The sequence below is a fragment of the Chiloscyllium punctatum genome, chromosome 10 (assembly GCF_047496795.1).
Source record: "Chiloscyllium punctatum isolate Juve2018m chromosome 10, sChiPun1.3, whole genome shotgun sequence".
NCBI lineage: Eukaryota > Metazoa > Chordata > Chondrichthyes > Orectolobiformes > Hemiscylliidae > Chiloscyllium > Chiloscyllium punctatum.
This window is the reverse complement of record NC_092748.1, coordinates 70,252,298-70,266,261: the sequence shown is the minus strand read 5'-3', so window position 1 is coordinate 70,266,261 and position 13,964 is coordinate 70,252,298. Positions and strand designations below refer to the sequence as shown.

The window sequence follows — 13,964 nt, the reverse complement described above, 5'->3', positions numbered from 1 at the left end:
CTACCCTATATTTACTCCTGACTCAGCCACCTAACAGTATGGGCAATTTAGCATGGGCAATTCATCTGACCTGCACATCTTTGGAATGGCTTCCCAATAGTGGTCTTTAAAATTGTGAATGTTTTGACAGGATAGATGTGTAGTGAAGCTTTTCATTTGTGGGAGAACCCAAAACTTGGGAAGGGACGGGGCAGGGATGGTACAGTTATTTTAAATCCAATAAAGCAAAGGAGAAATAGCTTTATTTAAAGTGGTTAGAATGTGGAATTCACTAGCATAGGAAGTGATGGGTATAAACAGGATAGATGATGTGAGAAAGCAAGTGCTAAGAAAGACTAAAGGTTAAGGTACATGGAATTTGACACTAGCACTATTAGCTGTGCCAATGTTTGGTCTATGCTGTATATTCTGTGAAATTATTATTTGTCCAACGGGGTTTATCAATATAAAGTTTCATTAAAACTGCTAACTTTTAAATACTTACTTATAATTGAAAATTATGTCTTTCTATCTATATATGAGATTTAGATCTCCAAATTATCCAATTACAGAATTGAAGAAGACCATTTTGGCTCATCGTGCCTGCACTAGCTCTATTATCTCCTGCCCATCTCCTGCTTTTTCCCCATATCCTGCACACGATTACTATGCAAACACCCATCCAATGCCCTCACGAATGTCTCAATGCCTTCTTGAATGCCTGTACCTTGAAAGGCATATTCTGGCTTTAGAAATGAGCTTTATTTTTGTTGTAAAAATGACAGAGAAAACTCAATGTAGTTTTAAGTTAACTTAGGCCCGGCAATTGCAGCAAATAAAAATGCAAGATTACTATGTGTCAGGACATTTGAAGATTTGTCACTCCACAAAGAAAGGGATCCATGAAATATTTGGACAAATAATGCCTGACTCAAAATAGAAATCGATGATCAAATATAGTTTAGTTTATGAGATTGATTAATGAGTAGGATTTATTATTAGCATAACCCAAAACATTCTTCAATGGAAATTCACCAGTTAGTTGGTGAATACCATCCTTTACAAAACAAGTTGTAAAGCGATTGTCTAATTCATTATTTCTTTCTAAGAGCCTTAGTCTCCAAAAATATCCCTAATTTTTAATGGTTTGGCAGGTTTAGAAATATAGCTCAAAAGTTTACTGAAGTGAGTGACAAGCTTGGGTTCAAATCCCACTTATTCCAGAGGTGTGTCATAATATGCCTGGATAGGCTGATTAACAATTCAAAAAATGCTGGAATTTTGTGGTGTAGTGGTAGTATCCATACCTCTGAGCCAGAAAACCAAGTTGAAGTATCGACCTGCTCCAGAGGCATGAAATAACATCCCTAAACAGATTGATTAGAAAACAATTTTTTTTTTTAAGTTTTGGGTACTCCAATGAGGAGTTGGCTTCTGGATAGAGATAGGTTTCAGAAGGGAAAGGTGAAAATTGGTGTTTGTGCTGAACTACAAATTTATAATAAAAGCTTCTAAATCTTAGAAAGTCTTAATTGAGATTTGATATCAGTATGTCATCTTTTGAAAATTCATGTAAATGATATCCATTGGATCATTTAGTGAATCTGATGCAAAAATCTGTGCCTCTCACTGTACGTATCACACATCTGTGTCAATATTATGAATTCCTTACTTAGATTGATGATGCAGTGCCTTTGGATTATTTATCTGAAATGCGGCCTGCAACAGTGGTGTTTGTGAATCTACAGTTTGTGGAAAATGCAACCATGTATCATCAGTGCCAATCTATACAGGCTTGTTGTGTTGGAATTAACAATGAATTCAAACTTTATCGAGGAAGAATAAATAAGGTCTTTATGTTTGACAAGGTGAGTAACCAGCAGATGGCAGTAATACATATTGTATACAGTTACAATTTCCTTAAAAGATTTCTTTTCAGTGCTGCAACGTGTGTTTCTTTCTTTCATCTCTGCCTGTCACCCAGCCTCCCAACTCCCCAACACCACCAACCCGACCACCAGCCAATATATAATACACAAAGTGATATTGTACAAATGAGGCAATAATTCTCTCCAAATGCTTTTCCCAGTTTGGTGTGAGACTGTCATTCAATTATCATTAGGCCTGGTTTAAGTTAGTTACTTGAAAATCTACTTTAAGAGAAAATGCAATGGAAGATTCAACAGAAGCATACCAATCATACTACATGGATTGGTAATAAAATAGCATGGATTCTTTATTTCAAGATAAGACTATATGCAAATAAACTGGGAGACTGTTGTACACACATCTTTCAAATCCTGCTGCTTTTTGACAAAGAACGAGTCACAGGACTATACCTTCATATTGTGTGGAGATGATAATGCTTGACAACAGTTCCACATCACATCAGAAGAAAAAGAACACTCATAGTAATCTGCTCCTGAACCCAATTGTACATCTCAGTTCAATGCAAATTAAACTCATTTACATTCTTGTGACAGATGCCCATGATGTATTGTCACATCTTGCCTACCTAATAGGTGTAGTAGTCTTGGAAAGGGTTGACAACAAAGACATTCAACACATGAAAAATACAAGGGTACTTCAAGGGACTTTGTGAAAAGTTTTGGATTCCAAGCTGAGATCCCCAAATAGTAATGCACAAGTTCTTGTGAGTTTAGTTAATGGTGCATTTTAAACACTGCAGGCTTCCAAGTACTACCTTTCCCTAATTGTGTGGAGCACTCATAAAATCAAAACCATGCTGTCCCACAAATTGTCATCACCCAAACCATTGGAATTCTTAACCAGTGCTTCCTCTGCCTGGCTTATTCTGGAGTATCCCTGCAATACACGATATGATTAGCTGTGGTCTGTTGCTTAATTATATATATATCATCATGACAGCAGAGCTACATATATAGGCATAGTTGAGCAGCTGAAGGAGGCAGAGCAAGAAAAGGAGGAAGGGAAAGGCAATCATTTCATACCCTTACCTTTAGTACAAGGTCAATTCCTTATTCACCTACACTCTTCCTTCTTCTACTGACCATCACAGCATTCTCTTAGTCACAAACCAAATTTATAAATCTAATCAACCAGTATTCCGAACAAAATTAACAAATTGACCTTATGCATTCTCTTAATACCTGACTTCCACATCTTAGATTTTGTTTAATACCCCTATACACCAATAACTGAGGCAAGTAGCTGTCTTGGTGGAAGGCTGCTGACTTTCAATGAGTGAGTTTGTAACAGGCCTTGCAGGATTGACTCCAAGATGTTTCAGATCCTAGAACACCCCTTCTTGGACTTTACCACATTAGCAAGACTATTGGAAAGGCAAAATCAAGGGTTAATGGTGGAGTAGCGGAGAAATGAAGGCTGTCATTCTATGAAAGACTGCACTCCATGGAACCACAGCCACTAATAAAGTGGCACCTCAGCATCCTAGATATCTTTTAGAGGACATTGGTATCACAATCATGATTGGAACAGTCTGAGATAATATGGCAGCAAGTACAGATCTCATGACAGTCTGCCATGATTGAATCTGTAATGCACTGGCATAGAGTTAGCCACCCCTTCCACACTGGAAGGATGGGTTCCAAGCTGTGCACAGTGTCCTGTGCCATTACTAAGTTGGAGACTTGCATGCCCATACGGCTTCACTACAAGAATGTTTGCAAGAATGATACCCGGCACTTCAGAGATTGCTATGAAGAGAAATTATATAAATTGGGCCTGTTTTCTCCAGAATTTAGAAATTTAAGGGATGATCAGATCAAAGTTAATTTAAGATAAATACATTTATCATTTCTTTTTCATGAATTCCAGGGATGTACATTTCTTTGTTGTTTTGGCCTTCCTGGTGACAAAGGAGAAGATGAATGTGCAAATGCTTTACAAAGCGCACATAATGTTCACGAATTCTGTAAAAAACTTAGATATGTCAGGTAAGCAGTAAAATTGATTCAGTTGCATAGAAAACTTAATCAGTTTGAAATTTAATGGTCCTGATCAAAATATTATGTGTTATGTTTCCCTGTGTTTTCAGTGTAGCATCTATTGGCATCTCAACTGGTCCGCTATTCTGTGGGGTAGTTGGGCACCCTCTACGCCATGAATATACAGGTAAATAGAAAAGTCATTTTAAAAGCATATGTTTAGAATCAGAATGGTAGATGTTCTGCTCCATGTAATTTTTACCTTTTAGGTTATTTAGTTTAAATTTAAAGTAAATTAACAGAAATAAGTCTTTTCATTGTTAACTGGGTCATGCAGTGAAGCATCATACTATGTCTTCATTTTGAGATAAAGGAAATCTCAGATGTAGGAAATCATAACTGAAAACAGAAAATGCTGAGAAAAGAAACACCTATTCATTTGATATTAATTAGAAATACTGCTGCATGAACATTAGATTTTCAATAAAAAATGTTAATTCATATTTGTACTTCACTTCTAAGATCATTCAATGATTCATCTTGAGAACATAAAAACAGCAGGTTTGAAACATTAATGGTAGTATCTTAGTGTAAGTATGAGTGACCATCATACTCCAAATAAAGGTCCAGCAAAAACCATTTTGGTGCAGGAGTACAGGTCCTGACTGAGGCTTTCCAAAGGGGAGTGTGATGCACCAAACTGATGGCCATGAGTTCCTACATTGATTAGATCAATAAGCATTTAGCTACCATAGTCCCCCAATTAAAAATATTTTTTGCAACAATTTCTTAGCACAGCATTAACTATTACTGTAATTCAACTAGCAAAAATTCAAATTTGCATGCTCGTACTGCTTTATTACATGAATGTTTGCAAGACTGATACCCGGGAGTTGAGGGATTGCTATGAAGAGGGGAACAATAATCAAACAATTTAGAAATTATGGAAGCGTAGAAAGCTGAAAAAAGAGTGCATCATTTGCTTCTCCTAATTGAGGTCACATTTCAATCAATATTTGAAGAAAGTGGAGCATCCTTGAAGTCTTCTTCTAATGTCAAAGAAATTAACAGTTTGTTTGGCTGATTGGCTGACAAGTTGATTCTGATTAGTTGAGGTATTTCTTTGAGAATACATCAAGGAACAATTGTCCTCTATACATTTGTTTGATTCTGAAATGAAGTCATTCCCGCACATGTACCTTTCTCCTGCAGAGGGCAGGTCCTTGCGCATCAATAAGTGCAGAATCAAGAAAATATATAGCACATAGCATGCTTGACTGCACATCTTACATTTTTATTAGTGCTATTCTTAACACATTTATGATTGTTCAGGAAATGCTGTCCAGTCACGGAAGTGCTTCACAATGGACATTACATTCTGCATCTTGCAAGCAGGGCTGATTAAGTATGGTTATTATTCTACCCGTCGTGAAGAGCAGGACAGACATGTTGTTTGCTATGATCCATCAGTCATTGAGACAAATGATCTACCAAGCTGACACAATGCTGGCACTGAAATTTATGTACCAGTTTTCAAAAATACTTTCTGCTTGCCACACAGATGATTTCAATGAAGTTATGATATCAGGTACATAGGGATGAGTTCTTTATAAGCAAAAGAAACATGTTTAGCTATTATGCCTTTTTAATTAAATAAAAGGGGATCTGTGGTTCCCAGGTGTATTTTCTAGGCCTGTGCCTTGACTAATCAAAGTTGATTTGCTGACCAATTGTTATGCATTGTTATGAAGTCTAAGTTATTGGTACTATTGAGATTTGATGTTCTTGCACCTGTTCTGATAAGTAAGACACCAGAAGTTTCAAAAATGTCTCCTTTCCTCAGCAATACTCAAACTCTGCACAATCAAATGACTAATCATATCACTTGAAAATGTTGCTTAAAATCTTTGTTCAGGTTTTATATGATGTCAAGTACTAACAGTTAAGTTTTTAAAATGATCTGGGTTATGGCTGAGGAACTTCTCCATCAGAAGTTGCTAATTACAGATTAAGCTATAAAACCATAGGACATAAGAACGGAAATTAGGCCATTCATCCCAACAAGTGTGCTCTGCCATTCAGTCATGGCTGATAGGTTTCTCAAACCCCATTCTCCTGCATTCTCCCCGTAACCCTTGATTCCCTTGAAACTCAAGAACCTATCTATCTCAGTCTTAAATATGCTGAATGGCCTGGCCTTCCCAGCTTTCTGTGGCAATGATTCCATAAATTCACCACTTTCCTTATCTCCATTCAAAAAGAACTTCCCTTTACTCTAAGGCTGTTCTCTCGGGTCCTAGTCTCTTTGATCAATGAAACATCTTCCCAACATCTTCTTTGTCGAGGCCATTCAGTATTCTGTATATTTCAATTAGATCTCCCCCAGTCCTTCTAAGCGCCATTAAGTATAGACCTAGAGCCCTCAAATGTTCCTCATATGTTAAACTTTTCATTCCTGAGATCATTCTCGTTATACAAGATGGTCAGAGGATTAGATAGGGTAGACATTGAAAGACTTTTTCCTAGGCTGATGACGTCAGCTTGTACGAGAGGGTGCAACTACAAATTGAGGGGTGATAGATTTAAGACAGATGTCAGAGGCAAGTTCTTTATGCAGAGAGTCGTAAGGGCATGGAATGCCCTATCTGCCAAGGTAGTTAACTCAGGCTCATTAGGGAGATTTAAACAATCCTTAGGTAAGCACATGGATGATTTTGGGATAGTGTAGGGGGACGAGCTGAGAATAGTTCACAGGTTGGCACAACACCGAGGGCCGAAGGGCTTGTTCTGCGCTGTGTTGTTCCATGTTCTATGTTCTAACCTCCTCTAAACATGCTCCAAGACCAGTACATCCTTCCTGAGATGTGTGTCTCAAAACTGCACACAATACTCTAAAAGCGGTCTGACCAGAAGCTTATAGAGTCCCAGAAGTACATCCATGCTTTCATATTCAAATCATCTTAAAATAAATGCCATCTCTGCATTTGCCTTTCTAGCTACTGACTCAACCTGCAACTTTACCTTGAGAGAATCCTGGACTAGACCTCTCAACTCTCTTTGTACTTGACTTCTGATTTTTCTCCCCATTTAGAAAATAGTCCATACTTCTATTCTTCTTACCAAAGTGCATGACCTTACACCTTTCCATGATGTATTTCATCTACCACTTATTTGCCCACTCTCCTAACCTGTCCAAATCCTGCTGCAACTGCCCTGTACCCTCAATGCTGATTCTCCTGCTACTTATCTTGGTATCAAACTTAGCCAGAATGTCCTCGGTTCCTTCATCTAGATCACTAATGAATAAAGTGAAAGGTTGTGGTCCCAACACTGAGCTTTGTGGAACACCACTTGTCACTGGCTACCATCCTGAGAACGACTCTTTCATTCCCACTCGGCTTTCTGCCAGACAGCCAAGTTTCTCTCTATGCTAGGAACTTGCCTCTAACACCATCGGCCCTTACCTTACTCAGTAGCCTCCTGTGCAGCACCTTGCCAAAGGCCTTCTTGAAGTCCATGTAGATAACATTCATTGGCTCTCCTTGGTCTAATCTGCTTGTTACTTCCTCAAAGAATTCGAGAAGATTTGTCAGGCATGACTGCCCTTTGATGAATCCATGCTGAGTTTGCCCTATTTCACCATGCACTTCCAAGTATTCAGAAATCTCTTCATTCACAATGGATTCCAGCACCTTACCCATGACTGAAGTTAGGCTAATCAGTGTAATGTTCCCTCATTTGCCTTTCTCACTTTTTAAACAGAGGTATCATGTTAGCAATTTTCCAGTCCTCTGAGACCCTTGCTGATTCTAGTGATTCCTGAAACATCACCACTAACACCTCCTCTATCTTTTCAGCTATCTCCTTTAGAACTCTGGGGAGTAGTCCATCTGATTTATCCACCTTCAGGCCATTCAGATTTTCTAGCATCTTCTCCTTGGTGATAGCCATCATACTCAGCTCTGCCCCCTCAGTCTCTTGAATGTTTAGGATATTACTCGTATCTTCCACTGTGAAAACTGACACAAAGTAATTATTCAGTTTCTCAGCTATTTCCTTGTTCCCCACTACTATTTCTCCAGTGTCATTTTCCAGTGGCCCAATGCCCACTTTTGCTTCTCTTTTGCTCTTTATATATCTTTATATACTGGTGAACTTATCCTCATGTTTCATCTCCTCCCTCCTTATATATTTTTTGGTTGCCCTTTGTTGGTGTTTTTAAGCTTTCCAATCCTCAGTTTCCCACTGCCCTTCACGACATGATATGATTTCTGTTTTGCTTTTATGCTATCCCTGACTTCCCTCGTTCAGTCATGGTTGCCTCATCCTCCCAGTATCATGCTTTTTTTTCCTCGGAATGAATCTCTGCTGTGTCTCCTGAATTACTCATAGAAACTCCTGCCATTGCTGTTCCACTGTCTTTCCTGCTAGGCTCCTATCCCAGTAAATTCTATCCAGCTCCTCCCTTATGCCTCTGTAGTTGCCTTTATTCAACTGCAATACCATTCCATCTGATTATATCCTCTCCTCAATCTGCAGAGCAAATGCAATCATATTATGATCATTGCCTCCTAAGGTTTCCTTCACCTTAAGCTCCCTTATCAAGTCTGTCTCATTGCATAACACTAAATCCAGTACTGCCTGTCCCCTAGAGGGCTCCACCACAAGCTGCTCCATAAAGCCATTTTGTAAACATTCAACAAATTTATTTTTCTTACAATCCACTACCAACCTGATTTTCCCAGTCTACCTGCATATTGGAATCACCCATAATCACTGTAACTTTTACTATTTATCTCAGAGTGAGAGAACTAGCTTTATTCCAATGTATTTTTAAAAAAAGCATAAAACTTTATTACATGAAAGAAAACTACAGTTCAGTTACATCATGCAATAGCTACTTGAAACAGCCCCACAACAAATATGAAAATTATTCAACTCTTTTACCCCAACAACAACCTTACAGACACTCAAAATTTGGTGAAACGTTACTCCACTGTATTAATGCTTCTTGCTCAGCCAATAAAGCTATAATTGGTTTCTGGAGTGTTTTCCCTTAGTGACTCCAAAGTTCTTCAAAGCAAGCTTTTCAGTTTCCCATCCATTTGGCTTCCAGCAGTTTTCTGGTCTGTCTTCTTACTAGGTTAGCACTTCAGTGGGCTTGCCAAAACTGAGTCAAATAAAAGATTAGACCAGCAAGGACTTTCTAGGTGTCTCTGTTGGTGTCTCCTTATGTCATTAGACACCTATGCAACAACATAATTTTCTCCATGTCTTTTTCATACGGAGAGTAAAGTCTAGCTCTACTCCAAGTTTATAAAACCTCATTAAAAAAGCATATATAAACAACGTGAGAGTTCCTAGCAACATAATATAGAAACGATAGTGTTCTGCTTCTTAACACACACAAACAGAAATGCAAATCAAATGTTAAGGGTAGTACATTAGCATAACTAGAGGATTGGCTAACTAATATAGAAGAGTGAGTTGGGATAAGAGAGGGATTTTCAGAATGGTAACTTGTAACTTGCCACAAGCATCAGTGCTGGGGACACAATTATTCATAATATGCGTTGGTAATTTGGATGGTGGAAGTGAATGTGCTATCACCAATTTTGTGGATAAGACCAAAATAGATGGGAAAGCAAGAGGATGACACTCAGTGTCAGCAGAGAAACATAGACAGATTAAGCAAGTGGGCAAAATCTTGGCAGATAGAATATAATGTTGGAATATGTGAGGTTATACACTTTGACACAAAGAATAGAAGAGCTGAGTATTATTTAAGTGGCGATAGACTGCATAAAGCTATAGCACTGAGGGCTTTGGGAATCCTGTGCATCAAGCACAAAAAGCCAGCATACAAGTCAAGTTCAACATGTAATAAGGAAGTCAGATAGAATATTGGCCTTTATTTCAAAGGAAATGGAATATACCAATAGGGTATATCTTGCTAAAGATATGCAAGGCACTACTTTAAAAAGGTGTTTTCTCCTGTTGCATATTTAAAGTTTTTATTGTGGAAACTATCTGCTTCCATTTCCGTACTGAGACAATATACCTTCACCGTGCCCAAACCATCTCTTCTTTGAAGGTATGCCATTCTTCAAGCACAGTTTTTCCCATTAACTTTTCATTCTGGTTTATCATTCCAACTGTCTTGTTGTCTTTTTCTATCATCAACCTAAACCTTAGAATACAATATTCCCCTGCTGACTCTTAATATACTTGACGCACCTTGTTTCAAAGAACTAGAGCCAATAGTGCATCCTTTCTAGTTGGATTGGACTCATACTGTTGTAGAAAGTTTTCCTGAACATGGTTGAGGAACATTTGCCCCTCTCCAATCTTAATGTTGCCACAGTCCCAGTCTATATTCAGTTAGTTAAAGTCCCCCTTTTAACTACTTTATCATGTTGGCATCTGTGATTTCCTTGCAGATGTATTCCTCTACATCTTTCCCACTAGTTGGTGGTCCATACATTACACTGAGAAATATAATTGCATTCTTTATTTTCATTACCTCTAGCCATATTAATTCTGACTTTGAACCCTTTAGGATATGAATTTCTTTTCACATTGGAATCCTCCCTTAACCAATACTAGCACCCCTCTGCTTCATTTTTTTTTCCTTTCTCATCTTTCCTGAACACCTTATGCCTGGGAATGTTCTGTCCCAGAAGGCTGTGGAAGCCAAGTCTCTGGATACTTTCAAGAAAGAGTTGGATAGAGCTCTTAAGGATAGTGGAATCAAGGGTTATGGGGATAAGACAGGAACAGGATACTGATTGAGGATGATCAGCCATGATCATAATGAATGGTGGTGCTGGCTCGAAGGGCAGAATGGCCTACTCCTGCACCTATTGTCTATTGTCTATTGAATATTAAAAACTCAGAACTGCCCTTTCTTAAACCAGGGGTGTCTGTTATTGCCACAAACCCATATTACTGCATCTATAAGTTACCAATCTTAATTGGTGTTATGGAGCAGACAAAACCTCCTCAAAATATACTAAGGAGACAGCCTAGCACCTAACGTTTTCTTATTTTATATGTAAATATTAAGTGTTGTGTTCCAGATACAATTCAATTGGTCAAACTGCCCAACTTAAAGTAAGACATACTTTATTTTTACACTATGATTAAAATACAGACAAAATAAAATTAAAATAAAAAATTGGCTTACATGTAACTCTATTGAAATGCTTAACAAAATCATATATGTATTAACTACTAACAAATAACCATTCCAATGTAGTTATATCCCATAAACATACCCTTGGCAAAGGAAAATTTTAGAAAACAGACTGTTTCACATGCAATTCTAGCGTTGGGAAGAGAACCTCAGCTTTTAGCTGTAACAGAGAGAGCAATTAGAACTTCCACATCCAGCTTCAAGATCCCAGCAACTGCTGAAAGTTAAAATTCAAAATTCTGGTTCTGTAGGAATTTGACCCCACCCATTTAGGCTGCTTCTATTATTCTAACTTATAATAAAAACTCAAGGCTTCACAAGTTGCTTACTTTATTGGCCTTGAGCAGACCGCTCAGTACCTCTGTTTTAACCTTTCTTCAAATGAAAAACCAGGAGAACCAGTAACTCTAGACTTCATTACTTTCTCCCTTATTCTATTGACTTTCTAGTCTCTGTATTAGTGCTATCTGTCTCTGCAGGTATTTTGGGCATGCTGGTATTCCTCTCTAATATTCTCTCTTGGTTGTCACAAATCAGCTGATTTAGAACTTTGAACTTGGATTCCCTACAGTGTGGAAACATGCCCTTCAGCCCAACAAGTCCATACCGACCCTCCGAAGACCAACCCACCCAGACCCATTCCATGTTTACTGCTGACTAATGCACCTAACCTACACATCCCTGAACACTCTGAACAATTTAGCTTGGCCAATTCACCTAACCTGCACGTCTTTGGATGATGGGAGGAAACCGGAGTACCCGGAGGAAACCCACGCAGATGCGGGGAGAATGTGCACACTCCACACAGACAGTCGCCTGACGTTGGAATCGAACCCGGGTCCTTAGTGCTGTGAGGCAGCAGCAGTGCTAACCATTGAGCCACTGTGCTGCTCCAAACCGCCCCACTCCTTTGAGAGGAATCAGTAGTAACCAGCGCAGGAAACCAATTAGTGAGCAAAATTATCTCAAGGAACTCAGGTACTAACTTTCTAGTTATCTTGGACTGCCTAGTGGTCACCCATTATACCTGCACACCCCTATCCTTTGGTGTGATCATTTCCCTAAACATGCTATGCATGTAGTTTCCAGTGTTGTGGTTGTGGGCGGCACGGTGGCACAGTGGTTAGCACTGCTGCCTCACAGCGCCAGAGACCCGGGTTCAATTCCCGCCTCAGGCGACTGACTGTGTGGAGTTTGCACGTTCTCCCCGTGTCTGCGTGGGTTTCCTCCGGGTGCTCCGGTTTCCTCCCACACTCCAAAGATGTGCAGGTCAGGTGAATTGGCCATGCTAAATTGCCCGTAGTGTTAGGTAAGGGGTAGATATAGATATAGATGTAGGGGTATAGGTGGGTTACGCTTCGGTGGGGCGGTGTGGACTTGTTGGGCCGAAGGGCCTGTTTCCACACTGTAAGTAATCTAATCTAATCTAATCTAATATAATCTAATATTCTGCAGCCACTATGTGATATCTTTGAACCCAGGAGCAGGGATACAGCCTACCACCTTGTATGTTGACAGCAGCAGAAATGCCTATCTGTTCCCCTAACTGAAAAAAAATCCCTTAACACTACTATTCTTCCAGTCTAATTCCTTCCCTCCTGTATAGCTAAGTCACCTGATGTGCTATGGGATTGGTCTTGCTGCACTCCTCTGAGATGAATCAGTAGTAACCAGAGCAGGAAACCAATTAGTGAGCAAAATTATCTCAAGGAACTCAGGTACTAACTTTCTAGTTATCTTGGACTGCCTAGTGGTCACCCATTATACCTGCACCCACTATCCCTTGCATGTATTTTCTGACTTGTGGTTGCACCAACTGGACTTCAAACAGGCTGGCTTTATCATTAGAAAATGCAGCAAGTAGAGCATATGAGTTGCAGGGTATTCAGATGGAAGTGGAGACCTTTGCCAGTCCAACAGAGTTTGGGGAGCACCACCTGAGTGCAGGCAATGGCATAGCCTCACTCGCAAAATATCCCAACAGAGGGATTCTAGGTCAGCCCACAGCAAAACCCTATACAAAGCGGCGCCTCGGCCAAACGGTTAAAAATTTCTTCAGGATCTGGGCCAGCAATCCCCTGTAGTTGCTGCCATTATGCAGACTCAAGACAACAAAAGAGTCCCACTGGATCTAAATTGACTAAGATAATTTATAGGCAAGTATTCAGGAGAGTGCACACCTTGGAAAGTTTACCTGTATCTAGTTTGGAACAGTTAACTTGCTTAGCAATATCCCAATTAGAACCAATCAAAATTAACACCTAGTGAGCATGTTCACTTGGTTCTAATGGAGGTTGAGATCAGCGCAGCCATTTCAGTGATCGCAGAACCAATCTTTACTGAAATTTGCTCTGGACTACAATCCTTAAGTTTGCACAAGACCTCGGCTGGATTGAGAACCTATACTGGGGAAACTTTACAGATTGGGCGGTACAACTTCAGTTCCAGTCTCCTGTGAGAAGCAGTCAATTCAGTTACCACTGATTGTAGTAAAAGGCTCAGTCCCAAGCTTGATGTGGTGAAATTGGTTGAGAAAGGTTCACATTGATTGGCTCAAACTTTTTCGAATAGGAAATAGCAGCCTGAGTGAAGTCCTAATTAAATACCTGGACATTTTTTTAACGAAGGTCGAAGGACTATCAAAGGAGCCAAGGCCACCTTGCTTGTTGACCAGGAAGCAATTCCACAATGCTGCAAGGCGCGCCCAGTGTCATTTGCCTTGTGGGCAAAAGTAGAGATAGAAATGAGGAGGCTGGAGAGGAAAGGAATCGTCAAACCAGTCCTGTTTGCAGAATGGGCAGCACCAGTTGTACTGATTGTGAAACCCAGTGGGTTGGTTCGCCATTGTGGGGATTTTAAAC

General features: G+C 39.5%; 1 protein-coding gene across 1 annotated transcript in view; it reads left to right on the top strand.

The window, feature by feature from the left end:
* LOC140482271 (adenylate cyclase type 10-like) overlaps positions 1-13,964 on the top strand; it is a 112,858-nt gene that overhangs the window by 26,174 nt on the left and 72,720 nt on the right. The window contains exons 8-10 of the mRNA XM_072579462.1: positions 1,656-1,847; positions 3,799-3,917; positions 4,019-4,095. Coding sequence (XP_072435563.1) covers positions 1,656-1,847; positions 3,799-3,917; positions 4,019-4,095 — 388 coding nt within the window. The remainder of the gene's footprint in view (positions 1-1,655; positions 1,848-3,798; positions 3,918-4,018; positions 4,096-13,964) is intronic.